Source organism: Podarcis bocagei (genome assembly GCF_964188305.1).
Source record: "Podarcis bocagei genome assembly, chromosome: 4".
NCBI classification, from domain to species: Eukaryota; Metazoa; Chordata; class Lepidosauria; order Squamata; family Lacertidae; genus Podarcis; species Podarcis bocagei.
Genome location: NC_138128.1, coordinates 189,520 through 217,210, shown reverse-complemented (window position 1 = coordinate 217,210; position 27,691 = coordinate 189,520). Strand labels below are relative to the sequence as shown.

The window sequence follows — 27,691 nt, the reverse complement described above, 5'->3', positions numbered from 1 at the left end:
GCGGGAGTTCCTGTTAGAGCAGGACTTCATCAGTGCAGTGCAGTCAAGAGGAAGAAGCTCCCCTCCTGTTTCCTTGCCCATCGCACCTGCAGAATGTCCCAATTGGACCTCCAAACCCATCGGGCAAATTGCTTCCGTGATGTCAAAAGCCATGCCTTTAACTGGAGATTGGGCACAGCAGCTGCTTGGTTTTGAAAGAGAAGGAGTAAGTGAGCCTTTCAGTCGCTCTTTTCCCCTTGGGTGATTTGGAGACACCGTCCCTTCCAGCCTCAAGATTGCACTTGCAAATTTGTGTGAAGAGAAGATCTCTGTAGCCTGATCTGCCCAAAGGGGCCCCTCTAGGCCACCATCTCACTTTCTGGAAGCCCAAAAGCAGCACATGAGGACAACAGTCCTCTCCTGCTTCTGTTGTTCCCTTGCACAGGGCACAGTGGCCCATACAACTTTTCCCCACAGCAGTTTCCCCAAAAACAAAGGCCCATGTGACTTGGTCCCAGTGCCAGGGTGCAGATTAGGCTCCCTGCTGGCCTTCAGCAACGGCTCCCTCAGGCAGGATTCTGAAATTCCAGAAGCCCAGAGGACTTTTGAGCTACTGACTCTTTTATCTCCCTGCCCTTGTATCCCAGCATAGCCAATGTGTGCCCTCTGACCCCCCCTCCCCCTGCCTGTTGCCTTCATGCCTGGTCCTCCCCCCAGGAGCTCCATCTGCCCCCCCTTCTGTAACACACACACACACACACACACACACTTTTGGCTCAACCCCCTTGTCTCATCCCCACCCGAAACCTGTTGAAGAATGTGTCGCTCGCCAGGACACATCCTGTCCCTGCCACCCTGACTGCTGCTATTGTATTTACCTTTTAAGAATATCCCATACACATTCCAGTTTCAAAATAACCCCCAAGGTTGCCAACCACCCAAAATTAAAAGCAATTCAGATTCAGAGTAAAATATTAAAAGCAAGGATGAAAGTCAAAGTTCTACTTTGTAGGTGGGAAGAGTGAGATTCACAAACACAGCATGAGCAACCCAGGAGTGGAGCCAGCAGTGCAGTGCAGCAGCAAAAAAATCTGATGCAGTTCCAGGTTGCATTAATGGATGTGTAGTCTCCTGACTGTAAGAAGGCATGTGGTGCCATTTGTTCATTTTGATTAGACCTCACCTAGATTGTCTGATTCTAAACACAGAAGTTTAAGAAGAGTGTCAACAGTCTGGAAGGTGTGGCGAGAAGTGTCCTCTGAAGAATGTCCTCTGAGGAATTGGGGGGGGGAGATGGTTAAGAGCACCAGGAAAGCCACCCAAAGGGCTTGTTTCCTTTTGCCCAGAGGGCAGGATCTGGGCCATCAGGTTCACACCACAAGGAACAGAATTAGGCATCACAAAGACCTTCATGCTGGTGCCAGCTGTGAGGCAGACTCTGTCTCAGAAGGTGATGGACTTCTTCACTGGAGGCTTTTAAGCAGCAGAGGCGGGGGGGGGGATCCCCCACCTATCTGGGATCTTGTGGTAGAGGAGATTCCTGCTACCATCTGTTGAACTTCCTTCCTCTTCTCTTGTTCTGCGCACTTTCCCAGCTGCTGAACCTGCCTTCATTTCCTCCAAGCAGAGGCTGGCTTTCTGTCTGGGACCCCCGGTGCTCATCTGGTGGTTGGTAGCTGCTGCCTCTCCCACCTGCTGCAGAAGAGGAGGCTGCCCAGGGGTCCCAGGAGCCCCTCCTGCCCTTGCTGGTCCACTAGGCTGCAGCAGCTTCCAGGATATGCCTTTGCACGGGCTGTTAATCGGCTAAGCCACTAGGTGGTAGTGAAGCAATGGTAAGCCCTGTTGTCCCCTGACTGCCAGGTTCCTTGAAGCCAGTCATTCACCTTGCCAGATCCAAAGTCTTTCCCCCTCCCCCTGGAGGTGGGGACGTGCAGGGTGGCATCGCCTGCCTCCTTTTCCAGAGAGGACTCCAAGAGAGAAGGCTGAGCAGCAGCTTCCAGAGAGCTCCCTTCCTCCACCATGAAGAGCGTCGCCCGTCCTTCTGCCCTTCTGCTCTGCTTTCAAGCTGGTAGGCTGAAACTCTCTTCTCTGTTGAGGGTCAGATTCCATGGAGAAGGAAGTTTCTTCTTGGGAATTTTCAAGGTGGGGGGAAGGGCCTGGGCCAGAAGACCCCCCCCCCCTTTCATGGTGGGTTTAGGCACCCCATGGCTTTTTAGGGCTGGTTGCCACTCTTGGGGTTTCCACAGCCTCTCTCTAGCTTAAGCATGGCCCAATTCCTAGCCACGACAGGGCAGTTGGGAGGGAGCAGCCCCAGAGATTCTGGCGCAGCAGGATCAGACCCCAGCGAGGGAACAGGCCCTTCTGGCTGATGCACAGATCCAAACAGGATGACCCGAGTGTTCATTTGGCAGGAATACCAATAGGAGTACCAACTCATGTACTCTCTCGTGAGGCAAGGGCCCGATCCCACTCTTCCTTGGCAGAGCACCCTGTCAGGGTCAAGAGTTATTTCCCCCTTCTGGTTCAGCCGTGGGAGTCTCGGAGCGGGGCCTGTCCAAAGAGCAAAGGACCCGCTAGGGCAGTGGCTGCTGTTCTTCCTGCTTTGGGGTAGACTTTGGCTTCCAGGAGCTTGTCCGTTTAAAACCAGCTCTCTCAGGAAATGAGGAAATGGTCGTCCCACACCACCCATTTTCTTGGCAGGCCGGGGGGGGGGGCAGAGATGGCCAGAAACCCCCACAGGCCCCCAGCCCAAATAAATGGCCTTTGCAGTTCCAGCCAGTCCTACAGCTGCAAAGCGGCTGACAGGAATCTGTTCTTGTTGCTTTATGCACAGTTGGTTGATCTTTAAATAATTTTTGTAACAATACATATAATGAACCCAAACACTAAGAGCTAAGAAACAAAATAGCAGCAGCTGAATTCATAATACCATTAAGGAGACCAGACATGTAATCAAAGGAAAGAGTGAAGAAGGAGTGAAGAAGAAGAGAGAAGGCGTCCAAAGGGGATGTGGATTCTGGCAGAGCCCTCACGGACGGTTCACGCAAACCGTCCCAAAGAGGAGTCCCAGATCTGAGACATTTTGTTTTCTGTGTGCTGCTGGACAAAAGGAGCCCTTCCCTAGGTGTCCAGGGAAGAGAGGCCCTCTGGCCAAGAAGAGTGATTGGGGCAGCTGCTCAGTCCTGCCAGGTCAGCCACGCAGGTCCAGCTCCGCTGTCCCTCTAGCAAGTCCCAGGACAGTGACATACAATGGGCGCAGCGTGGACCCCTGAAGACTTCAGAAATGTTTCTAGGATCAGGCTAATATGGGGAAGGGCGCCTGCGGGGCAAGGCCAGGCAGGGCGTTGAGTGTGGATCCTACTGATCACTCTGGGCAGCTGCCATGCACTTTGGACAGAGGCAGCTGGCGTCCAGGATGCCTGGAAAACAAGCCGAGGGAGGGTAAGAGGCAGGTTGAGGTCCAAGGAGGCCTTGCAGCTGTCAGGGTGGATTGCCATTGCCTTGTGCGCAGTTCTCTGTTCCAGTCCTCCATAAGGCCACCCGTATTGACCATCCCCTCATTCAGCAGAGTCTTACAAGAGCAAATTGTGGTTTGGGGAATTGTACTGAACTACAAGATTCTGCTACAAGCTTTGAGTTTCAGAAGCACCTGAGGCTGCTGGGCCATAGACAGAGACCAGGAGGTGCCATGCGTTCAGCCATCCTGCTGAAGGCAGCAGCAAAAACTGATATTTCAGGAGGGGAAAAGGCAAGAAGGTCCGTCCCCTCTTTGCCCATCCATGGCAGAAAGGCCCCAGGCCACCCAGCTCTTCTCCAGCAACTGTGGGGCCCCAGTTTTAATACTGCTGATGGGAATGTTGTTTGTGGAAATACGGCGGCAGTCTGAGCTGTAGTTCTCCACACAATGCTGAGTTGGGAGAAATGAGCCACTTTGAATCTTGCCAGGGAAAAAGCCAGGAGATATTATGTATGTAGAAACTAAATGATTTGGCTTTGCTCAGCTTTGGTCCATTTGTGCAAGGACCAGGTGGCCTCAGCTTTTGTCTTCTCTGCAAAGATGGGACAGAAAGATACAGAAACGGAGCGACCTGCAAACACCACTTTGGCCAAATTCCTATCATCATTTTTACCATCATCAAGAGAACCTGAAGAAATGTTGCTGGTCATTTTCTCTTGCTGGACAACTGAATACAACCTCACATGATGGCACCTGGGATTTGCCACATCAGGAGGAAAGTTGGAGGCTTAACAAGTGACCATGGGTAGTAAATTGCCACCCATATTCACCACATGAAATTGACTGAGGAAGCCATTTCAGAAGCAAAGGGTGGGAGTGGGTCTGTGCCCCTGGGCGGCAGCAGCAAAGCCCTACAGAGGATACAGCCCCCCAGGGTCCTGCTCCACCCCTCTGCCCCCAGGTGACACGGGCCAAGCTGAACAGTAGGCCCTGCTTGGCTCCTGTCTCATGGGGTCCCTGTGTCTGGGATAAAAGATCCCTTCTGGGGAGGCCCAGCAGAGCCCCTCGTGGCTAGATGGACAAGTGGAAATGACACCCTTTGAGACAGAGAAGCGCATTCCTGCAGGAGAAGGCTGTCTGTGGCTTCCGACCCCGATGGCTGGGTTCTCTCTTCCCTGTGGGAGGCCTTGTGCCATTGGATGTCAGCTGCTGAAGACAGCAAGAGGAGGGCAGCCCTGCTTAGGGAAGTTTTTAACTCTTGATGTTTTATCCTGTTTTAATATTCTGTTGGAAGCCGCCCAGAGTGGCTGGGGAAACCCAGCAAGATAGGCGGAGTAAAATAATAATAATAATAATAATAATAATAATAATAATAATAATAATAATAATAATAATAATAGCACTGCCCTTTTGCTCCGGTCCTACAGGAGGGCTGCACTTTGGGACCCTCCCGGAGCTGGACTAGGAGGGGCCTCCTGCTGCTGCTGCTGCTGGGCTCTTCTGAGGGGTCCCTGAGTATTTCCAGAGCAGCGATCCCCAGGGACACAAACCAGTTGCTCATCCCCAGCAGTTCCTCCCTGTCTCACTTGGCACGTGTGTGCTTTTCAGTCTTTGCCTTGGACCAGCTGAATTGGTGCACAGTCTCTGACAAAGAGCTTGCCAAGTGCAGCGACATGAGCAAAGCCTTCTTCAGGGCCAGCATTCGACCCCTGCTGTCTTGTGTGAGAGGTGTCTCAGCCAGCGACTGCATATCAATGATCAATGTAAGTCTAACTTGCTTGGGTCTGGGGTTGGGGAGGGGAGGCAACATTTCTGGCTATGACTGGATGGAAGTTCTGGCCCTGCCTGTCCCCTCGGGTGTAGAGTCTCTTCTTTCTCAGGCAGTAAAAAGATAAAGGACCCCTGGACGGTTAAGTCCAGTCAAAGGTGACCAGGGTTGCGGCACTCATCTTACTTTCAGGCCAAGGGAGCCGGTGTCTGTCCACAGACAGCTTTCCAGGTCATGTGGGCAGCTGAACTATACCACTTCTGGCACAACGGGACACCATGATGGAAACCAGAGCACACAGAAATGCCATTTACCTTCCCACCACAGCAGTACCTATTTATCTACTTGCACTGGCGTGCTTTCGAACTGCTAGGTTGGCAGGAGGTGGGACAGAGCAACGGGAGCTCACCCCGTCACAGGGATTTGAACCGCCAACCTTCCGATTGGCAAACCCAAGAGGCTCAGTGGTTAGACCATAGCGCCACCCGCGTCTCAGGCAGTACCATCCTATGGATGTGTTAGGAATTGCTGGGGACCACAGCAGGAGGTGCTGCTGGGCTTGTGTCCTGAGCACTCAGTGGCTGCCCCTGCTTCCCCTTCCGACAACCTGATGCCAGCTGGGCTGCACTTTGCTGATGCTGTCAGAGAGACAGGGAGGTTGGGAGATGGGCTTGTCCAGCCGTTGTGAAGGAGAAAGTGGCAAGCGGCGGGCTTCTTCCTCCCTGCTGCTTCTCTTAATTGCCAGGCAGGCAGGCAGGTGTCCAGAGCACAGGGTGAGGCCTTTGCCTCTGTTTCTTCCTCCAGTCTCATGTTTTGAATCCTTGTTTCTTCTGCTCCCCCTCGGTCACCTCCTTCCCTCTCTCAGGCACACCAGCAAGGCCAGGCTAGGCTAGACTGGTGGCTTGGCTGTGCTGAAACTTTCCTGGGGTATTCACCCTGTTGTTAAATGGCTGACTATGAGGTGGGCAGGATCTGGGATCAGCCACCAGGAGGAAGGCAGCTCCTTCTGGCCAGGAACTGAATTTTGCTAGCCAGGGCTGTTGTGCAGATGTGTGAGATATGGGCAGACATATCTTGCTGCCTGTGACGTACCTTCCTTGGTGGTTCCTTGGGGGTTATAGGTCAAGGCGGTGAAACCCCATTGTGGATGTGGGAAAGGTCAGTCTCTTGTTTGAGAGGCTCTCTGGCTTTCTGTATCCCACTGGGCTGAGCCTGTGACTGACAGCACGATGATGGGGGTGGGGGGTTGCATCCAGATGTCGACATCCTGGCAGTTGGGCAGTTCAAGGTGGAACTCTGCATGAGAGAGAAGGAAAACCTTAGTGAGCTGCAGGATTGGCAAACCAAGTGTTGCTACTTGAGAGCAGGATTCCCCAGAGAGCCGGCTGAGCTGAGGGAATGTTTAGCCCAGGGAAAATGGGGGGCATTTTCATTGGTTCTCTTTTGCTATTTGTCTCCAAAGGGAAACACGCTGCACCTCTTTTTCTTAAAAATCCATATTTTTTTCCACTTTAGTAAACTCTTTTCTTGTTTCATGACCACTATGTGGTCTCAGCTTATTTTTAACTCTCTCTCTACCTTCACACTACCTTCAGAGGCTTCAATGAGACCCCAGGGAAACTTGGGGGCTGGTGGCTATGAGGAAGCCTGGTGGAAATGGCTACCCTCTTACCAAATTCTTGAAGGAGGGAGGCTGGGCTGGGCAGAGGGGTCTCTTGGCATGAGCCTGCAACTCCCTTCCCTCCTAAGGGGCTGCCAAGCAGGTACCTAAAATGCCCTCCCATTTCCCTGACAGGCAAGTGTGGCGGATGTGGCAGCCGTGGATGGCGGCACCATTTATCAGGCTGGAAAGGAATACAACCTGAAGCCAGTGGTGGGAGAAGCCTATGGCCAAGGTAAGTGAGTTGTTGCCAGCATCCGTCCCTCTGTTCAGGTAGGACCCAGCAGCTGCTCCACTTGTGTGCCACAAATGCCTTTTCTGCTGATAACACATGGGTGCTGGGGGGAAGATCAGTGCCACATAGTCTGTATGCACAGCCATCTTCCTTGCATCCAGCCTCACAGCACCCGCATGAAAAGAGAAGCACTGGTGTTTTCATTTTGTGTGGAGGAACTCAGTGACTTGGCCAGTTCAGTCCAGCAAGGCCAGCACTGGGAGGCAGGATCTCTCGGAGCCAAATCCAGTTCACTCACTGCCACCTGGGCAACGGCTCTTCCCAGTTGCAGCAGCAATTGATTCCAGCAGGCGAAGTCAAGCACTGAGCACGGTTCAAATGTGGGGAACAGCCAAGTGACTGTGTGCATGAAAACCCATGCTGACTGGACAGGGCTCCAGTGGCATCCAGGGTGAGGCCCTGGAGGTCCAAGGCCTTCCTCAGATTGACGGGCCCCCTTCCCATCATCCCTGTGCAGATGTTGGCACATCCTACTACGCAGTGGCTGTTGTGAGAGCAAACTCCAGCTTGACCATCGACAGCTTGCTGAGGACCAAGTCGTGCCACACGGGCATCAACAGGACAGCCGGCTGGAACGTCCCCATTGGCTTTCTTCGTGACAGCGGGCGGATGCCGGTGATGGGCTGCGAGGTAGCTGCAGGTGAGGCCTGCCTGCAAAGGGCTGGTTGAGGACGTGCCACCAGCTTCTGAATTGCAGAGAGTCAAACTGCTCCTCTGAGCAGTTGCGCAGATGTCCGTACATTTATGCAATATTCTGGACTGGGGTTGTGGTTGGGTTGCAGCTGGCACAGGAACACCCCCATGTCCTGCCAAAGGAGGTTTTTGTGTGCAGAATTTGACCATGTTCTCTGCAACTGCCAAGTCCAGAGCCTTGCTTTGCTTTGCAAAAGTCCCAGAGAGAGGGGGTTCTCTTCCCACCCCACAGTTTGTGTGTGTGTGTGTGTGTGTGTGTGTGTGTGTTGGGGTCGGGAAGGCACACAGCATCACCTGCAGAGCCCTGAACATACTAGGTCCTGATGTACTCAGTTGCACACACACAGAGAAGAGGACTCTCACTCCCCAGCATTGGTTTGTGCTCAGCACAGAGGGAAAGGGGGGTTGTGTGTGCATGTGGGGCTTTGTGGCTCCTTGGCTGGCTGTGAGCTGCACAGGGGTGTCCCTTGAGTTGGCCAGAGGGAGGGCTGTCCCTCCTTGTGTTCAGAGCTCCTTGCAAGGCTGCTTCTCCAGCTGCTTTCTCTCCTGGGGCCAGGAGCGGCAGCGGGGGCTGCTCTGGCCTGGCTTGTGGGTCCAGCCCCTCACTCCTCCTTCTCTTCCAGCCGTGGGCAACTATTTCAGTGCCAGCTGCGTCCCTGGAGCCAGTGGAAACGCCTACCCAGCTAACCTCTGTGCGCTCTGCAGAGGAGACGGGACCGGCCGGGGGAAATGTGAGCTGAGCCCCAACGAGGAATATTACGACTATATGGGCGCCTTCAGGTACCTTTGGGCGACGAGAGAGTGGGCCCATTTCCCTGGAAATCTAGGAATGCTGAGGAATAAAGAAAGCTTGGCTTATTATATGACATGGAAGTAACAGAATATATCAATGCTGCTTCAGGCAGCAACACTACAACTCATTCAGGTTGTTATGGAAAAATCTAGGTGTGAGGCTGCTCAGTCCCCCAGCTGGTCGGGCAGAGCCCACGGGTCCCTGCCGAATAAAGGAAGGAGTCCAGCCACCAACCGGAGGAAATAGCTGTAGACCAAAGTTTATTGCGCAATAGGTTCAAAGAGGAAATTTGACCCCTGAGGATGGGGTGACAAGGACTTTTAAAACTTTCCCACCATATCCCAGAATACAGTTCACACAGCATCATTGCTACATCACTGGCATGTCACAAAAGGGGAGGGGTAGACAGGGGTTACACTAGTTTAACCTTGGCAAACATGTCCAGACGAGTCCTTGGTACAAGATTAGCATAAGCAGACATGTCAGGGCAAGACCCAGGTATAAGATTAGCCTAGGCCAGTGTTTCCCAACCGGTGTTCCGCGGCACACTAGTGTGCCGTGAGACACCGGCTGGTGTGCCGTGGGAGGGAGGCGGCGAGAGGCGGCAGGGAGGATCCGCGTCGAGCCGGGGCGGCTCCGCGGTGGTCGTGCCGAGCGGCGGGGCAGCGCGCGCAAAAGGGAGGAGCGCGAGACAGCGGAGGAGGAGGAGGCCGGCATGTCCGGGCAGCAGCAGCAACAGCAGCAGCAGCAACTCCCGGCGACGGCTCCTCCTCCGCCCGCTATCGCAGCCGCCGCCGCCTCAGCTGCCGCCGCCGCCTCAGCTGCCGCCGCCGCCTCAGCTGCCTCCTCCCACCCCGGCAAGGGGGAGGGAAAAAACTTTCATTTTTGTGCGTCCCTCCCGGCGTGACGCTGCGCGCTGACGTCACGGGGGCGGGGCTTTAATGGTGGTGTGCCGCGAGATTTTTTTCTGGTAAGCAGGTGTGCCGTTGCCCAAAAACGTTTGGGAAACACTGGCCTAGGCAAAGACCTCTGAAGTCCCACCACTCAAAGTACAATAGAACTTCCTTTGCATGTCTGGCCCTTGGCAAGTCTGGTGATGGGATTAGGCTTTCCTTGGCCAACAATCAGCTCAGCAGTTGTCACCTCTGGACACTTCCTGGAGTCCTTTTTCAAGGGGAAAATAGCTTTGGAATGGAGGAAGCTGGCAAAGGAGTTGATTTTATATTATTTTAAAAGCTAGGTACTGTATTTTTGGCTCTATAGGACGCACTTTTTCCCCTCCAAAAATTGAGGGGAAATGTGTGTGCATCCTGTGGAGCGAATGCAGGCTCCTTGACTTCAGCGATAGCAACGCTAAGTCTCCGAAGCGCAGAGAGAGTGCTCCCTCCGCGCTCCAAAGCCTTTGCGTTGCTTTTGCTGAAGCCTGGAGAGCGAGAGGGGTCGGTGTGCACACAGGAATAGCCGCATGCAGCCCCTCCGGCAGGGAGAGGCTGCACGGGGCTAAAGAGGAAGCCAAAACAGTGAGTGGGATCCATTCCACTGGCTGCCTTGGCTTGTGCCATAGCCGTGCGCAACCCCTTCAGCAGAGAGAGGCTGCACGGGGCTATGGCTTCTTTAGCCCCGCACAGCCTCTCCCGGCAGGGAGAGGTTGCATGCAGCCTGTACGCTGCTCTTTGGGGCTGGGGGGAAATAAGATTTTTTTTCTTGATTTCCCCCCTAAAAACTAGGTGCGCCCTATGGTCCGGTGCATCCTATGGAGCGTAAAATACGGTAACTTCCCTGAGCGGTCAAGTTGAAAGGATACATTCAGACATAATATTTGTAACATTTAACTTTAAATATGTGCACCCTCCCCTGTTATTTCCGTAACAAGGTGTTGATTAGTTTTTAATGCTGGCTAGATTTACATATGCTCTTCAATGTCTTCCAGGACATGTCTTTGAGATCAGACTAGTACCAGGGTCAAGAAAGTTCATAATGGGGATATCCTGCCATATTCAGTTATGCCAACCTTCCAACTCATGTCCTGATGATCTACAGGAATAAACCACAGGAGAAGCTCAGGTTGACCCTCCCCTATGCACTCTGCTCCCCTGCAAATGGGCGTCTCTGACTTCTTGCCCCACTTGTTTAGGGCTGAGGCAGTGGGGCAGGATCCTCACTCAGGGTCCTCCTGGGAGCAGCGGCCAAAAGCTTCTCACCACGCTGTGCTTCTGCAGCCATTGTGGGGCCTTGACTGTGCCTCGGTTTCCCCTCAGGTGCCTGGTGGACGGAGCAGGGGAGGTGGCCTTTGTGAAGCACAGCACAGTCGCCGAAGCCACCGAGGGTGAGTCAGCCTGCGCAGCTTCTGCCAGGGGGAGCCGGTGGCCTCTTGGGTGAAGATTCAGGCATGTGCCAGGTGCTGGGAGAGGGACCGAGGAGGGGGCACTAACTCCCTTTCCAGAAGTGGAATTCTTCTTTCATCAACATTGGATTTATGGGTCAGGAGGGAGTTATTCCCTCTGCTTCTCTAGGTGAGAAGGGAAACCTCACCTGGGGAAGGCACAAGGGCCTTTCTGCTAATGGTTCTCCTCGGGCAGTTTTTAAAATAAATGGAACGCAAAGGCATGGAGCAAGAACAGTGACAAAACTGCTCAGCTTGGCGCAGTTTCCTGTGGTCTCCCTTTCAGTGGTGCCCATGGGAGTCCTGGTTTGCAGGCAGACTGAGCGGGGAGGGGAGCTGTCCCCGGCCTGTGTGGGTCACTGCCTGTGCTCTGCTCTGCCTTCCAGGCCAAGCTGCCCCCTCGTGGATCCCGCTGGGGCTTCAGGCCACGGACTTCCAGCTCCTTTGCCGGGATGGCAGCAGAGCGGCTGTGACGGAGTGGAGGTCCTGCCACTTGGCCCGTGTCCCTGCGCACGCCGTGGTGGCCAGGGAGGACGCGAATGCAAGCCTCATCTTCCAGCTGCTCAGCCAGGGGCAGGTGGGTCCCTCTGGCTCCCCGGCCCCCTCCCCGGCCTCTGCTTCAGCTGCTGGCCTGACTGGAGATGAGGGGTGCCCACCCCACCCCCCACCCTGCTGCATCTCCCCAATGTCACCTGCTCTGCAGAGATGGAGAGGAAGGCGGGGTGCTGAGCTTCTCTGGGCTCTTCTCCCTCAGTTGCAGACTTGGGGGAGATTGTGCTGTTGAGAAGAGCCAGGTTTCCTAACCGGGACTTCCTTTTCTGTCATTGTTGCAGCAAAGGTTTAACACCGAAGGTGCTGATTTCCAGATGTTTGACTCTTCAGCCTATGATGGAAAGAATCTTCTCTTCAAAGACTCCACCATGGAGCTGGTTCCCATTGTGGGGCAGTCCTACCAGGCCTGGCTGGGGGAAGAGTACATGCATGTCGTGCGGGGACTGGACTGTGACCCTACAAGTATGGGGCATCTGGGGGTTGGCTCTCTAAGGAAGAGCGGTGGCCCCTAGCTGGAGGGCAGGCCCTGGGAGAAAGAGCCACCAGGGCTGGGCAGAGGGTCAGCAATGGGGCAGGGCAGGCAAACTAGCCTGGGTGTCTGTGGTCAAGGAGGCTTCGTAGTGAGAGCTGCCTCCTGCGGGAGGGAGTTCCACAGGGGTGTTTCCTGCTTGGCAGGGGGTTGGACTCGATGGCCCTTGTGGTCTCTTCCAACTCTATGATTCTATGATTCTAGGGGAATTCTGTAATGCCTGAAGAAGGGCTTCCTCTTATCTGTCCGGAGCCTTCCAATCTTCAGCTTCAGGCGGGGTCCACCAGTTGTACAGTTAGAAGAGAGGGAGGAAACTTTGCTCTGATGGTGTTTCCTGCTTGGCAGGGGGTTGGACTCGATGGCCCTTGTGGTCTCTTCCAACTCTAGGATTCTATGATTCCACTTGCTCAATGCCAGGCAGAATTTTATAAACTTCTATCATGCTGCTTCTTCCTTGCCTCTGGGACTTTTTAGAGAAGTCCCCAGCACTGCAATCTTCCCTCGTAAGGGAGCGGCGGCACCCCTCTGACCGTTTTGGTGGTGCTTTCCTGAACCTTTCCCGCCCAAGGTCCATGTGCTCCAGGGCCTTGATCTGTTTCCAGATGCTCTGACCCCCCACACTCTGCTCTCCTTAACCTGTGGCCCTCCAGGTGTTTCTGATGAGTGTTAGACATGTTAGACAACATCTCACCTGCCTGATGGCAGCCTTTCTGAGAAGAGTGCACTTGCAGCTTGGAGCTCTTTTCCCCCTCATGGCAGGCACCGAGTTTCTTCTCAGTGTCTTTGCAGAAGGACCCCCAGGATCTCAGTCATGCCACCCTCAGCGTGGGATTTGCTGACCCATCGCTTGCTTGCCTGGGAGCTGGGCCTGCCGTGGGCCTGCCATGTTCTCAGCCGCTCTTTTTTCTGGGGCTACAGGGCTGCCTCCCTTCCTGCGCTGGTGCGTCTTGTCTACAGAGGAGATCTGGAAATGCAGCCAGATGGCCACAGCCTTCAAGGACAAGCAGCTGAAGCCGGAGCTGCAGTGTGTTTCGGCAGAGAGTCCTGAGCAGTGCATGGAGCGCATCCAGGTGTGGTGCCCAGCGTGGTGGGTTAGCCTGGGGGCTGCTGCTGCTGCCCTCTGCTGGCAGGGCCCAGGGGCACCTGGGCAGACCTCAGGTGGCCATCAGGGAGATGGGGAGGGGTCTCATCCCAGGGTCCTTGCCAGGCAGGCAGCAGGCTGTTGGACTAGGCTGCATGAGAATACCTGGCATGGGGTGGTAGTGGTCTGTTGTATCTCTTTTTTCTATTTTCATTCTGCTTTCCAGGCAAATATTGTCTCCCAAGCAGCTCAGGGCAACTGAAAGGGGGTGGGGGTGGAGAGACAGACAGATGGAATAAAAGAGAGAGGCACTGCCCCAAGGAGAGAAAAGGCAGGAGGGAGAAGTGGGCGTGCCGGGGGCTGGGAAATGGTCAGAAGGGGACGGGCAGCAGCTCAGGGCTCTGCATGCAGCTTCCATCCCGGAGGGCAACTCCAGGTGGGGCTGTGGGAGGGCCTCGCCCCAAATCCCGGGAGAGCCATGTCTGGCATTCAGGGCAGACAGTGCTGGGAAGGGGAGGCAGCTGCCCAGGGTCCTCTGCCAGGATCCTCCTGCTCTTCTCTCCCTGTGGCCCTGGCTGGGCAGGGGAGCTGCAGCAGCTCCCTCTTCCTGCCCTTGGTGATGGATGGGGCTTAATCCCCCCCCCCCAGGACCAGGGCAACTGGCCATGGGAGCCAAGAGTTTGTTCTGGCCGTGGGGGGCAGGCAGGGGGAGCCAGCTCCTGGCAGCTGCTCCTTCCTGTTCTCCACATCCATTCTGGACACAGCAGAATCGGTGCCTTGGCTGAGAGAGTTTGCAGCGGCCCTGAAGCAGTTGGGTCAGTCAGGGCCTTTCTTCTCCTCCCCGCTCCTCTTCCATTTGGGGTATGGGGCCATTTGGACGCACAGCCTCTCAAGCACATCCCTCCAGGGGCAAATGCCTCTCACCTCACCAGGAGCACCAGAGCTACTAAAGGAAGCCATGCTGGCCCTTTGCCTTATTCATTCAAAATAATGACAAGCAGCCAAATAACAACATTAAAAAAAAATCACAAAACCTGCACCTGTCAGAACCGATAAAAGACGTTGGGTCAAAACAGCAGGTGAAGCCGAGAGCATCCCCATCAATGAATCCCAGGGTGGAGGTCTGGGGTGGGGTGTCATTGGCGTCCAGAGAAGAGCCTTTGGCTAGTCTTGCCTTCACAGCCTGGCATGGGCACCGAGGTGGTCCTTTGGGCACTGAGAAGCCTAGAATTGTAGGGACCCCTGAGGGCCCTCTAGTCCACCCCCTTCAGTGCAGGAATCTCAGGTCAAAGCATCCACAACTGATGGCCATCCAACCTCTGCTCAAAACACTACCTTCTGAGGAAGTCCACCGCCCACCGCTGAATGGCCCTTTACCCTCTTGAAGCTCTTCCCAGCATGTGCCATGTGATTTCAGACTGGGACTCTGGAATTCATGGCTTGCGCTCAGGGAGCCCTCCTTAACCCAAGGGCAGTGGAGATGGAGTGAAGCCGAGGGATGAGAGCATCTGGGCATGGACTAGGCCAAAGCAAAGCTATCAGGCAGCCATGCCCAGATGGGTTAGAGGGCAGGATGGGTGTCACGTATCTGGTGGGGAACAGACCACCAGGCCACAGGAGGGCTTGCTGCACTGGCTTCTCCTTGCCACCTCCTGCTGGCCCCCCCTTTGGGTCTCAGCCTGCCCCTCTGCATCCATTTCCTTCTGTGACCTGTGAGCAAGACAGTGCAGATGGGGGCCAATTGGGGACAGGCGTTGGGGCAGGCAGGCACCTCCGCTCCCCCCCCCCCCGTGACTCAGCCGGGTCTTAAAAGGATGTTTTGATTTCCTTTCAGAACAGAGACATTGACGTTGTGTCTCTGGCCGGAGAGGATATTTACACGGCCGGGGAGACATACGGCCTGGTGCCAGCTGCTGGCGAGCATTACGCAGGTGAGGAGGCTGCCAGGACTGAAGGCCTCTTGTGTGCAAGCTGCTTTGTGGCCGACTGGCTGGCGATTCAGTGCCCACAAACGTGGCCACCGCCCAGCTGGGCACCACAGAGCTGAACCAAGGGATTCTCTAAGGACCTTTCCAGGCCTCCAGGAGGAGCCCCCAAGCGCAAAGGTCCGTGGGGCAATTGGTGATTGGCAGTGAAGACATAAAGAGCCTGGAGGCCTCAGATTTCTGGCTCAGACTGTGCTCAAGTGCTGATCTTCAAGGAGACAGGAGACCCACCGCACTCCTTTCCCCCTTGCTCTCTTGCCCCGTGGGGCTCACAAGCCGAGGGCTTCCTTCTGCCTTTGTGCTGGGGCTGGGCTCCCCTGAGGACAGTTGTGGGCAACCTGTCAGGTTCCTGGGTCACGCAGGCCCCAGAAGGTTTGGCCAGGGAGGACAAGAAAGGAGTCCTTCAAGAGCTGGGGGGGGGGGCACACGTTGCCCACCTGTAACCCTGACTGGGGCAGGGGCTTGCCTTGCCAGTCTCGTACTGTGCCTTGGAGGGGCACTTTGGCTGCCAGTCTTTGCCCAGCTCTTCCTCTTTCCTCTAAGACAACAGTCATTGAACAAGGAGGACCCAAGGAGGGAAGCATGTGTGTCTCGGGGGGGGGGGGCGACCCTCCGCTGTGTAAACAGAAATGATCCCTGTGCCTCTATGGTGCCCCTTGTCTTTCTTGTCCAAAATGCTGCTCTTTTTTAGAGATCCCCTTTTAAACAGCGAAAGGAGGGGGCAGAGGGGGCTCAGGGTGTCTTTTGTGTTTCCCGCCCCCCCCCCCAGATGAGGACACCACCAGCACCTACTACGCAGTGGCCCTTGTGAGGCGGGTGGCTGATGACGCCTTCACCATCTACGAGCTGCAAGGAAGGAAGTCCTGCCACGCAGGTTATGGGACAATGGCTGGGTGGAAGATGCCCATTGGCCTCTTGCTGAAGAAGGGGTTCATTCGTCCTCAGGACTGCAACATCCCCAAAGGTAGGGGGGCAGGAGGGGGCTGCTGTTTGGGACTCTGGGTTGACCCTTTGGGGCCAAAGGAGACATGGAGGGCATACACAGACCTCTGCTGGAGAGAGAGAGAGAAGGGGGGCAAAGGGTGGAGGGGCCCTTGACCCCCTTCTCCCCCTGCCTTTCTCCCAGCTCCTGCATGTGGCTGCCCCCCCCCCCGAGGGGGTCATGGGATCACTACCACCAGGCCAGCTAAGGCATGTGCTGAGGCCTCCTCTGGCCCAGCAGAGGACGCCACCTGATACTGAAGCAGGCCAGTGATCTCCACCCCCTCAGTCTTGCCTGTGCTGAACAGAACTCGCCCTCTGGAGTCTCACAGCATCGTAGAATTGTAGAGTTGGAAGGGACCCCTGGGGTCATCTAGTCCACTCCTGGTCTCAGGCAGGGAGTCTTCTCTGGCGCTGCCTGGGGTTGTGCCGGGGACCTTCTGCATGCCTAGCAGGGACTCTGCCTTGGAGCTGTGGCCCACCAGCCTCTCAGGTGAGTCAGAGTTTGGCCCAAAGCTCTGCCCTCATCCTGGTTCATCCAGGACCTGATGAAGCCTCATGCATCCAGGCAGGGCCCCTTCCAAGTCCCTCATTCCGAGTGCCCAGCTGTTCTTGGGGCCCCTCCTGGCCTTGCTGAACCGCACCCTCATGGGCTCATGCCCGGCTTCGCCCTCCTCCTCCTCTCGTTCCAGCGGTGAGCACCTTCTTCTCTGGCAGCTGCGTTCCTGGGGCCCCGGGAGACGGCTACCTGCACAGCCTGTGTGAGCTCTGCATTGGGGACCTCAGTGGCAAATACAAGTGCAATGCCAGCAGCCAAGAACGTTACTATGGCCACGTTGGAGCCTTCAGGTAACGGGGACTGGCAGGGGGGTGCCAGCTGGCCTGAGCCTCAAGTGCCTGGCAGGAGACTGGAGGGGGTCTTTCCTCTTGCTTGCCACCCGGAAGGCTCTGGGGAGAGACTCTTGGGGTGTGAGCATGGGGCATTCCCTGAGACAGAGCGGCACATGTGTTGTCCAAGTCAGATGGCACTGATTGCAGCAGGGAAGGGTGTTTTCAGTACAGAAAAAAGGGGGATGTATGTGGTTCCTCTCAGCCCACAACCACAAAACCAACCACGGAAGCTGTTCACATCAGCCAAAGCTCCTGGCTGCCACTGGCCATTCCACCTGCGGGGTGGGGGTGGTCTCCATGCCTTGCTTTGCTGCTGCTGGAGCTCCTTCTGCCACCTGCTTCACAGGTCAATCTCTTGGTGTTCTTTGCAGGTGTTTAGCTGAGGGTAAAGGCGATGTGGCCTTTGTCAAGCACTCCACAGTCTTTGAAAACACAGATGGTAGGTTGCCCACTCCTGTCTTTTATGATCCCTCCCTCTCCTTGAAACCACTCTCTGAGCACTTTTGTCCTTCCAGGGAACAACATGGACTCCTGGGCCTCCCAGCTGCGCTCGGGGGATTTCCAGCTCTTGTGCCCAAATGGTGCCCGTGCGGAAGTTAGCCAGTTTGCCCACTGTCATTGGGGACAGGTGCCCGCCCACGCCATCATGGTCCACCCAGACACAAATGCTTTGGCTGTTTTTGGACTTCTGAACATTGCACAGGTACCGGTTTATGGCTTAGAAGAGAGACAACACAAGAGGGCACCATCGTCGTCTTCATCCTCCTGAGGGTGCTCTTTTCTCTCACTGCTATGCTTCCTGTTGGGCACCAGGGTGCCAGTGGGAGGTGGGCCCCCTTGGCCTGATCCAGCACTGCCAGGTACTCCTTCTGTCTGCTTTCCCTCTGGTGATTCTGCCCTCAGAGGCCAGGCTGGCAGCAAGGAGCCTGGTGCTCTCAGGAGGGGCCCCGACACCCCTTGGCACTCTGACCCCTGGTGGCGATGCAAGATCAGACGGCGGAGGTCCCTGCTAGTTCTTGGATCCCTGTTTGGTTTTCACATGGTTTAGGTAGTTTATTCTGCTGGTGGTTTATTTGAACTTGGGGCTTATCCACACTTCCCTTTCCACTGCTCTTTGCAGGCATGGCCCACAATTTAATGCTCTGTGTCCAAACACACCCACCCTTTTTGATCTACAGCCCCCCCAACCCCACTCTTTACAGCTCAATTGGAGCAAACGGCAATCCAAAGAAAACCCCAACTGACATTTGCTCTGACTGAGCACTAAAGAGTGGGTTTTCGCGGGGAAAGTTCTGAGGCAAAATAAATGCTCCAACACAGAGTGTTAAAGCCCTAACTATTGTCACTGTGTTGAGCTCCTCTGTTTCTGCTCACTCCCCTTGTGGGTCAGGATCAAACAAAAAGGCAGGGTGTAAATGAAGCCCCCTTCTACCACCACCCTTCCTGCTCCTGAGATTTGTGGGCTTGGTTTTGATGCACTTTCTCAACCCTGTTTCCAACAATGGACCCTCATAGGAAACTCTCCACCCCTCCCACCCCAGTTGGCACCACAGGATTGGAAGGGACCTCAAGGGTTATCTAGTCCAACCACCTGGCAGTGCAGGAAATCCAAGACTACATCATCCCTGCTAGGTAGGCCATCCCAGTCTGTGCTTAACTTCTCGGTAGTGGCGCCCACCCTGTGGAACGCCCTTCCAGCAGATGTCAAAGCGATAAACAACTACCTGACATTCAGAAGACATCTTAAGGCAGCCCTGTTCAGGGAAGTTTTTAACGTGTGATTTTACTGTAATTTTGGTTTTATGGAAGCCGCCCAGAGTGGCTGGGGAGGCCCAGCCAGATGGGCGGGGTATAAATAATAAATTATTATTATTATTATTATTATTCTGGATGCAAGTGAACAAGAAATGAGAATAAGATCAACATGGTCACAGCAGGATTGTGGAACAGCCAAGCAGCAGTATTTCTCAGTAGCCAGGCTTGGCTTTTGCTACGATTTTTTTTATAAGCTTCAAGCGTGAAAATAGTAAATGGGCATCTAGGTGCCGTCAGCATGAAATGAAAATAAAATAAAATCAGGAAAAGGTTTCAGTAATGGAGGAGAAGGGGCAGATGAATGATTGGGGGGGGGGGAATGAACAATGCAAAGGTTGTTGCTGAAAGATTCAGAGCGGAGTTGCTGGTTATGTTTAAACTTTCATGGAAAAATCCAAGGAATCAGAGCACTGCAGCGTCACCCATCCCTGGCAGCCCAGCAGACTCAGCCTCCTCCTTGAGTAAATATTTATAGCAGCACTGCAGGCTGTGAGTGCGAAGGATTCTTGGTCTGGAGGTGGCCCAGGAGCCTCCAGGCGAGTGAGGACTAACCTGTGATTCAGGAGTACAGATTAGGTTCATCTGTGATGCTACAAAGCAAAGTAAAACTAGTAAAACGCTAGTAAAACTATCCATTTATATTTCCAGCACTTATGGAATGTTTGAAAAGTATAAATTGTCTCATTCAAAAATATGATCCCAAGAATATGATCTGAACCTCTCAGGGGTTTTTTTTACATGAAATTTCAAGAGAGTTTAAAATGCAGACAACAAAAAGGAATGAACACAACACTTGATAAGATCACAAAAAGGAATCCCACTAAAAGTCGAAACAAAATAAAAATTCCTTCCAGTAGAATCATAGAATCATAGAATCCTAGAGTTGGAAGAGACCACAAGGGCCATCGAGTCCAACCCCCTGCCAAGCAGGAAACACCATCAGAGCACTCCTGACATATGGTTGTCAAGCCTCTGCTTAAAGACCTCCAAAGTAGGAGACTCCACCACACTCCTTGGCAGCAAATTCCACTGTCGAACAGCTCTTACTGTCAGGAAGTTCTTCCTAATGTTTAGGTGGAATCTTCTTTCTTGTAGTTTGGCTCCATTGCTCCGTGTCCGCTTCTCTGGAGCAGCAGAAAACAACCTTTCTCCCTCCTCTATGTGACATCCTTTTATATATTTGAACATGGCTATCATATCACCCCTTAACCTCCTCTTCTCCAGGCTAAACATGCCCAGCTCCCTTAGCCGTTCCTCATAAGGCATCGTTTCCAGGCCTTTGACCATTTTGGTTGCCCTCCTCTGGACACGTTCCAGTTTGTCAGTGTCCTTCTTGAACTGTGGTGCCCAGAACTGGACACAGTACTCCAGGTGAGGTCTGACCAGAGCAGAATACAGTGGCACTATTACTTCCCTTGATCTAGATGCTATACTCCTATTGATGCAGCCCAGAATTGCATTGGCTTTTTTAGCTGCTGCGTCACACTGTTGGCTCATGTCAAGTTTGTGGTCAACCAAGACTCCTAGATCCTTTTCACATGTACTGCTCTCAAGCCAGGCGTCCCCCATCTTGTATTTGTGCCTCTCATTTTTTTTGCCCAAGTGCAATACTTTACATTTCTCCCTGTTAAAATTCATCTTGTTTGTTTTGGCCCAGTTCTCTAATCTCTCAAGGTCGTTTTGAAGTGTGATCCTGTCCTCTGGGGTGTTAGCCACCCCTCCCAGTTTGGTGTCATCTGCAAATTTGATCAGGATGCCCTTGAGTCCATCATCCAAGTCGTTGATAAAGATGTTGAATAAGACCGGGCCCAAGACAGAACCCTGTGGCACCCCACTAGTCACTCTTCTCCAGGATGAAGAGGAACCATTGATGAGCACTCTTTGGGTTCGGTCAGTCATCCAGTTACAAATCCACTGAGTGGTAGCATAGTCAAGACCACATTTTACCAGTTTCTTTACAAGAATATCATGGGGCACCTTGTCAAATGCCTTGCTGAAATCAAGGTAGGCTACATCCACTGCGTTCCCTTCATCTACCAGGCTTGTAATTCTGTCAAAAAACGAGATCAGGTTAGTCTGACATGACTTATTTTTCAGAAATCCATGCTGACTATTGGTGATCACAGCATTCCTTTCTAGGTGCGCACAGACTGTTTGCTTAATGATCTGCTCCAGAATCTTCCCTGGTATTGATGTCAGACTGACTGGGCAGTAATTATTTGGGTCCTCTCTTTTCCCCTTTTTGAAAATAGGGACAACATTTGCCCTCCTCCAGTCTGCCGGGACTTCGCCTGTTCTCCAGGAATTCTCAAAGATGACTGCCAGTGGTTCTGAGATCACATCTGCCAGTTCTTTTAATACTCTTGGATGCAGTTCATCTGGCCCTGGAGACTTGAATACATCTAAACTGGCCAAGTATTCTTGTACTATCTCCTTAGTTATTCTGGACTGTGTTTCCTTTGCTGAATCATTTGCTCCAAATTCTTCAGGTCGGGCATTGTTTTCTTTATTGGAGAAGACTGAGGCAAAGAAGGCATTGAGGAGTTCAGCCCTTTCTGTGTCCCCTGTTTGCATTTCACCATCTTCTCCTCTGAGTGTCCCCACTGTTTCTTTGCTCTTCCTTTTGCTACGAACATACCCATAGAAGCCTTTTTTGTTGCTTTTAACCTCTCTAGCAAGCCTGAGTTCATTCTGTGCTTTAGCTTTTCTGACTTTGTGTCTACACGTGCTGACTATTTGTTTGAATTCCTCTTTGGTGGTTTCCCCCCTTTTCCATTTTTTGTACACATCCTTTTTTAATCTTAACTCAGTTAAAAGTTCTTTAGATAGCCACCCTGGCTTCTTTAGGCACCTTCCATGTTTCCCTCTCATTGGTATTGCCTGACGTTGTGCTTTTACTATCTCCCTCTTAACAAACTCCCAGCCATCATGAACTCCCTTTCCTTTTAGTATTACTGTCCATGGGATCTCACCCAGCACTTCCCTAAGTTTTATGAAGTCGGCTTTCTTAAAGTCAAGAAATTGAGTCCTAGTATGCTTGGCTGCTCCTTTCCGCTGTATAGTAAACTTCAGAAGAGCATGATCACTCGCGCCTAATGATCCTTCCACTTCTACCCCACTAACCAGGTCATCAACATTGGTTAGGACCAGATCTAAAATGGCTGTTCCTCTTGTTGCTTCTCCCACTTTCTGGACAATGAAGTTGTCTGCAAGGCCAGTGAGGAATCTGTTTGACCTTATGCTCTTGGCTGAGTTTGACATCCAACAAATATCCGGGTAATTGAAGTCCCCCATTACTACTATCTCCCTTCCTTTTGCATGCTTGGCCATCTGCTCCAGGAAGGCATCATCTATGTCCTCCGTTTGGCTTGGGGATCTATAGTAAACTCCCACAATGAGGTCCCTGTTATTCTTCTCTCCCTTAATTTTGACCCAAATGCTCTCACTTTGGCTTTGATGTTCTAAATCTTGGATCTCTTCACAGGTATACACATCCCTGACATATAACGCCACTCCTCCTCCTTTCTTGTCTGGTCTGTTTCTCTGAAATAGATTGTATCCCCCCATTATTACATTCCAATCGTGGGACTTATCCCACCAGGTTTCAGTGATGCCTATTATGTCATATTTAGTTTGCTGTACCAAGAGCTCAAGCTCATCTTGTTTATTTCCCATGCTTTGCGCATTAGTGTACAGACATTGAAGTCCATTAATCATTCCCCCATGTCTCTTATTTAAGGATTTTTTCCTCCCACCACTAGGTCTGCGTGCTGTTTGCTCCATTTGGTCTATGACATTTGGATGATCATCTTCATCAATTGATAGGCTCCTACCTTCAGGAGCACTGTCTCCCTCCCCCACATTAGTCAGTTTAAAGCCCTCCTGATGAGGTTTCTGAGATTTTTGGCAAAAACATTTCTCCCAACTGTTGTGAGGTGCAGCCCATCGCTTGCCAGAAGTCCATCTTCAAGAAACTGCAGTCCGTGATCTAAGAATCCAAACCGTTCCTGTTTACACCATCTGCGAAGCCAGCTGTTCACTTCCACTATTTTCCCCTCTCTCCCTGGGCCACGTCGTTCAACTGGGAGGAGAGATGAGATGACAATTTGTGCATTTAGTTGCTTCAATTTCCTGCCGAGAGCCTCGTAGTCTCTTTTGATCTTCTGGAGGCTATTGCTTGCAGTGTCATTGGTTCCCACATGAACCAAGAGGAAGGGGTATTTGTCAGTGGGTTTTATGATTCCTTGCAGTCGTTCAGTTACATCTTGGATCTTAGCCCCGGGGAGACAGCACACTTCCCGAGACATCTTGTCAGGCCCACAAATCACTGCTTCTGTTCCCCTCAGTAGGGAATCCCCTATCACCACTACACGCCTCCTCTTAGGTTTGGTCGGGGTTCTTCCATGAGCTGTCCGTTCCAAGGTCGCCTGCACATTCCCTGAGGACTGACTTTGCTGCTCGTCTTCATATACCTAATCGACAGAAATGAGGGAGAGATCCTCAAATGGAGTCTGCTCTTTGTCTTCCATGCTAGGGGAAGCACCTTAGAGACCAACTAGTTTGTTATTGGTATGGCTTTTGTACGCATGCACAGGAAAGCCATACCAATAACACTTAGTTGGTCTCTAAGGTGCTACTGGAAGGAATTTATTCTATTTTGTTTTGACTATTGCAGACCAACACGGCTACCTACCTGTAACCCACTAAAAGTGTTAGTTGCTTACCTGAGCAGTTCCTGGTTGGCGCACAAATTTTCACGGGGGGGGGGAGGGGGGGAGAAGGAGAATTTATTTATGCCCCACCCACCCAGCTGGGTTTCCCCAGCCACTCTGGGTGGCTCCAAACAGATTAAAAACAGAAAAAAAATCAAACATTAAAAAGTTCCCTAAACGGCCAGTGATAAAAACCACACACATGATAATAGAAAGTGATTTATTGGTGTACAAAGCTTCACTGAAAGCATGCTATCTTCTCAGAAGATAATGGTATTTTGAAGTTAGAGAAAAACAAAACAAAGCAATGCAGCATAGTATTTTTTAGAACAGTATCATTTTAAAATGGTGTAAGCCTAGCACTACAATGGCAGTGACAGAGCAACCAGCCAGTGTTTGCTTAAGGTCAGAGCTCCCCCAATTTCTTCTAGTCCATCTAGTTGTGAAGCATAATTTCTAAGCATATTCACCTTTTGGAATTAAGTTAATAGTGAGCCAAACAAGGCAACCCAGTGTAGCGAACTTCTTGCTTCTCCCCGCTCTGGTGCTGGGAATCACAAGGTGCTGGGAACCCCCCTGCCTGCTCTCTGCAAACTCTGGCAGGCAGCAGCTCCTCAGCCTCCCCCCCCACCCCGCTCCAAAAGGAGAGGTGCTCCTGGGTGTAACCAGGGACCTCTGCTTGGCTTTCAGGATTTCTTTGGTGACCACAATGAAAATGGATTCCAAATGTTCAACTCTGCAGCCTTCAAAGGGAAAGATTTGATCTTCAGGGACTCCACCGTTGCCATTGTGCCAGTTGGGGCGAGGAGGACGGCCATCTCCTGGCTGGGGGAGCCATTTGTGGAGGCCCTGCAGGGCCTGAGGGCTTCCCAGTGCTCTGGTGCAGGTGAGTCTGAGAAGCCTCATGGACTCCCCCCCCCCGCCCTCTCCTGTCCCTGCAGCAGGGAGAAGTGACCCATGGACTATATCCAGCATGCCCAGTGTCTTTGTGTGGGTCACATCAGCATACTAGTTTATTATATGACAGCTCCATTTCTGTCATTCCAATAATTGACAAAACAGCCTGTCTCTCAACACTGTATGTCACAGCCTCCCTGCTCTCCATTGAATCAGTTCAGTTGATTTGTCCATTTTTGCCATTTCTAAGTATAGTATCATTACTTTCATTCAACGTATATCCCACCCTTTCTCCCAAAGGAGCCTGGGGTGCACCACTGAAACAATGTCCTTTTAAAAGCCTATGTGATTTTTTGTTAATGAATGTGTCTGGCTACTCCTGAGGGTCCCTGGAGGGGAGGGATCCCTGATCCTGGGCTGTGAGGGGAGAGGGAGCAATCCATATCCCAGTCCTAGCACTGAGCTGAGAGGAAAGAGACTGCTCCCCCCTCACCAATCTGGGGAAGGAGTGAGGGGAGGATAGGCATCCTTGTCCCTGCATATATCTGGGCCTCAAAGGGTCTGTGGAACACAGTGATCCTCACGCCTTCCGTGTAGCGTAGAAGTTGGTTTGCTTTTAAAATATTTTTAATTAATTTTTCACAAAGAAAAAAAACTTTACAAATTTTACCATAAACCATAACTTACTTTATCAATTGACTTGGAAGTTTATAAACTTATGGCATGGGAAAGGTAGATAGAGGAAAGCTTTCCCCCCTCTCCCCCAACACTGAAACTTGTGGACATCCAATGAAACTGAGTGTTGGAAGATTCAGGACAAAGAAAAGAAAATCCTTCTTCACACAGCTTAGGAACTCCCTCCCACTGGAGGCAGTGATGGCCTTTAAAAGAGGAATCGACAAATTCCTGGAGGCTCAGGGGCTCCTTGCCCTGATGGCTCTGCTCTACCTCCACTGTGGGAAGCAGCTTGCCTCTGAATCTCAGCTGTCGGGAATCCCCAATGCAACGAGTGCTGCTCCATGCAGGTCCTGCTTCTGGGCTTCCTGCCAGCTTCCAGTTGGCCAATGGGAGAGCAGGTTGTTGCTCCTGCAGGCCCTTCTCATATCCTTATGTCCCTATGTTACCTTCCAGCTGTGTCAGTGAATGTCTTCCTCCTGCTGCTGATGACAAGTCTTGGTCTTGCTGGATTCTGCTCTCCGTGATCCATTGGCTGAATGCCAACATGCCAGGAGGCAAAAGGCCGCTGCAACATGGACCACCACCACAAAGTCAACAAACCAAGCAAATCAGCTGGCCTGATCCATCTGGAAGAAGTGGAGTGTGCTGGGCCTTCCTTTTTCCTCAGCTAAAGCATTTCCATTGTGGTGGGAAGAAGCCTGGCCTCTCCGGGGCTCCTGCACTAGCCTTCCTTTCTCCTTCTCTGGCACAGTCCTGAGGGGGGGGGGGGGGCTCAGAAGCTTTTGTTTACCATTTTGGTTATCATGTCGTTCAGAACTGACAAACTAGTTATTCATAACCGAGATTTGTTTGAAACAAGTTAACTCCAAGCGATGGCTTAAGAAACAGACTTGTTTCAACAAAGGAAATTTTAAAATAGCCACATCCTTAACTGTGCTTGAGTAAAAGGAGCAAAAGCTTCCAGTTTGCTCCTCACAACCTTGGAGTAGATGAGTTGGGGGGGGGGGCAGGACTTGTCTCCTCCCCTCCAAGACTAGCCAGGCTTCCTTGTGATGTCTGACTGCAGCCCCTTTTGGGAGCCTTGGCTCTGCATCCAGAGATCGAGAAATGGCTCCCCTCCCCTTGTCTGCCTGCAGTTATGGCCCTGGGCTCAGGTGTGCTGGGAGGAGGCAAGGAGCTGCATGTCTGCCTGCTGATTGCTTGAAGAGCGTCACTGTGTCCATCTTTTTATACTAACACAATTACTGTATTTATTAACTCCCTTGAGAGTCCCACTATGAATAAAAAAGCAGGCTATAAACAGAATAAACAGGAGACAGAGGTGATGGCAAGGAAGGCATTTTCCAGCCCTGCCTATCTTGGCTATATGTTGCAGCACCTAGAAATCCAACGCCAAAGAGCCTCCCATAAGCAACAAAAGGGCAAAACCTCTTAGTAAATGCCTGCAGTAGCTATCGTGAAAGGAGACAAAGTTAAGTAACTGCAGTTTCCAGGATTTTGCCACAACAATAACAGCAAACCTTAGTAACATGAGATGTCAGCCATACCTGCCATGGTTTCTGGGGCTGGAAAAACTCACCTGGGCGCAGATGAACAGTCTGAGAAAGAATATACCAGCCAACTCTAAGCATGCAGAGAACCCTCCCCAATGCTTTGGATGAAGCCATCTCAGCTTCACCAGACCTGCCTTGATTGGGCAGTTGTCCACTGGAAACGACGACAATCCCTAGTTGTGAAAAGCCAGCTCTGAAAAGGTCGAAATAAAGCATAATCTCCAGTCTGGGGCAGGTGCAGATAATCTGGATCAGAGGGTTGTCCTTCTGCCACAGACTCTAACTGCACAACCCAACATCTCCGTGTGATGGGAATAGGCCCCTGTACCACAATTTCTTCTCTCTACTGATCAGCACAGGCCTCCATTGCACCTGTGCTCCAGCATGCTTTGAGGGGTGGAAATGGAAGGCTTGGCCTCCCCACTGGACACATCATTCAGTGCAAAGGAAATTGATGGATGTCACATCAAGCGTGTGTGTGAGTGTCGGGCTAGGGGTTACTGAGAGAGGAGACCCGTGCAGGTCAGTATCTCAGCACCTTACAGTTGAGGAATGGCTGACTCTCCCCCAGCATTCATGCAATTCCCTGAACTTTCCCATCTTGGCAGAGGGTGGTCTTCGTTGCTCTGCAAATTGTGTAACTTGCCCAACGCAGTGTAAGCCTCGAAGCACCACCGGAGCAGGGGGCTTCTGCCGCGGCCTTTTTCTCGGAGCCTCAGGCAAGGAAAGTGAATTCTGGGCCGAGAGCGACGCCTCTTCTGCTGCGGGGGCCAGAAGAGGAATCCCCGCTGGCCCAGAGCTTCTTCGGAGGAGGCCTCGCACTCTGCCCTGGCGCTGGCAGAACCGCCCTCTTCCTGGGACCGGCAAGGCCGCCTGGCCCAAGCACCGGGGAAGTCCGGCTCCGCGCCCGGGCTCCGGCCCCCACCTGCCGCCCGAGGCCGCGCCGCCTTTCCCGACCCCCCGGAAGTGGCCCGGCCAGAGCACCGAGC

At 52.6% G+C, this 27,691-nt stretch overlaps 1 protein-coding gene and 1 long non-coding RNA gene across 2 annotated transcripts; both read left to right on the top strand.

Annotated features, from left to right (window-relative positions):
• Nucleotides 1-725: 725 nt before the first annotated feature.
• MELTF (melanotransferrin) lies at nt 726-25,736 on the top strand. Its single transcript, XM_081190197.1, has 16 exons — nt 726-2,047; nt 5,045-5,199; nt 7,000-7,099; nt 7,617-7,799; nt 8,476-8,632; nt 10,904-10,971; nt 11,415-11,605; nt 11,862-12,042; nt 13,028-13,179; nt 15,025-15,121; nt 15,945-16,139; nt 16,849-17,005; nt 17,419-17,486; nt 17,563-17,750; nt 24,265-24,460; nt 25,603-25,736. Exons 1-16 carry the CDS (start codon nt 1,999-2,001, stop codon nt 25,671-25,673), a joined length of 2,208 nt encoding a protein of 735 aa, XP_081046323.1. The 5' UTR covers nt 726-1,998; the 3' UTR covers nt 25,674-25,736.
• LOC308585226 lies at nt 24,488-24,785 on the top strand. The gene is made up of 2 exons (XR_014007171.1): nt 24,488-24,554; nt 24,587-24,785. It is a non-coding gene; the product is annotated as an uncharacterized lncRNA (long non-coding RNA).
• Nucleotides 25,737-27,691: the final 1,955 nt, after the last annotated feature.

Excerpts from the sequence above, each read along its gene's own strand:
- MELTF (XM_081190197.1), top strand. The coding sequence starts at position 1,999 with ATGAAGAGCGTCGCCCGTCCTTCTGCCCTTCTGCTCTGCTTTCAAGCT. Across the intron at positions 17,006-17,418 it reads GGCCACGTTGGAGCCTTCAG|GTGTTTAGCTGAGGGTAAAG; the intron begins GTAACGGGGACT and ends TGTTCTTTGCAG. Across the intron at positions 17,487-17,562 it reads AGTCTTTGAAAACACAGATG|GGAACAACATGGACTCCTGG; the intron begins GTAGGTTGCCCA and ends TTGTCCTTCCAG.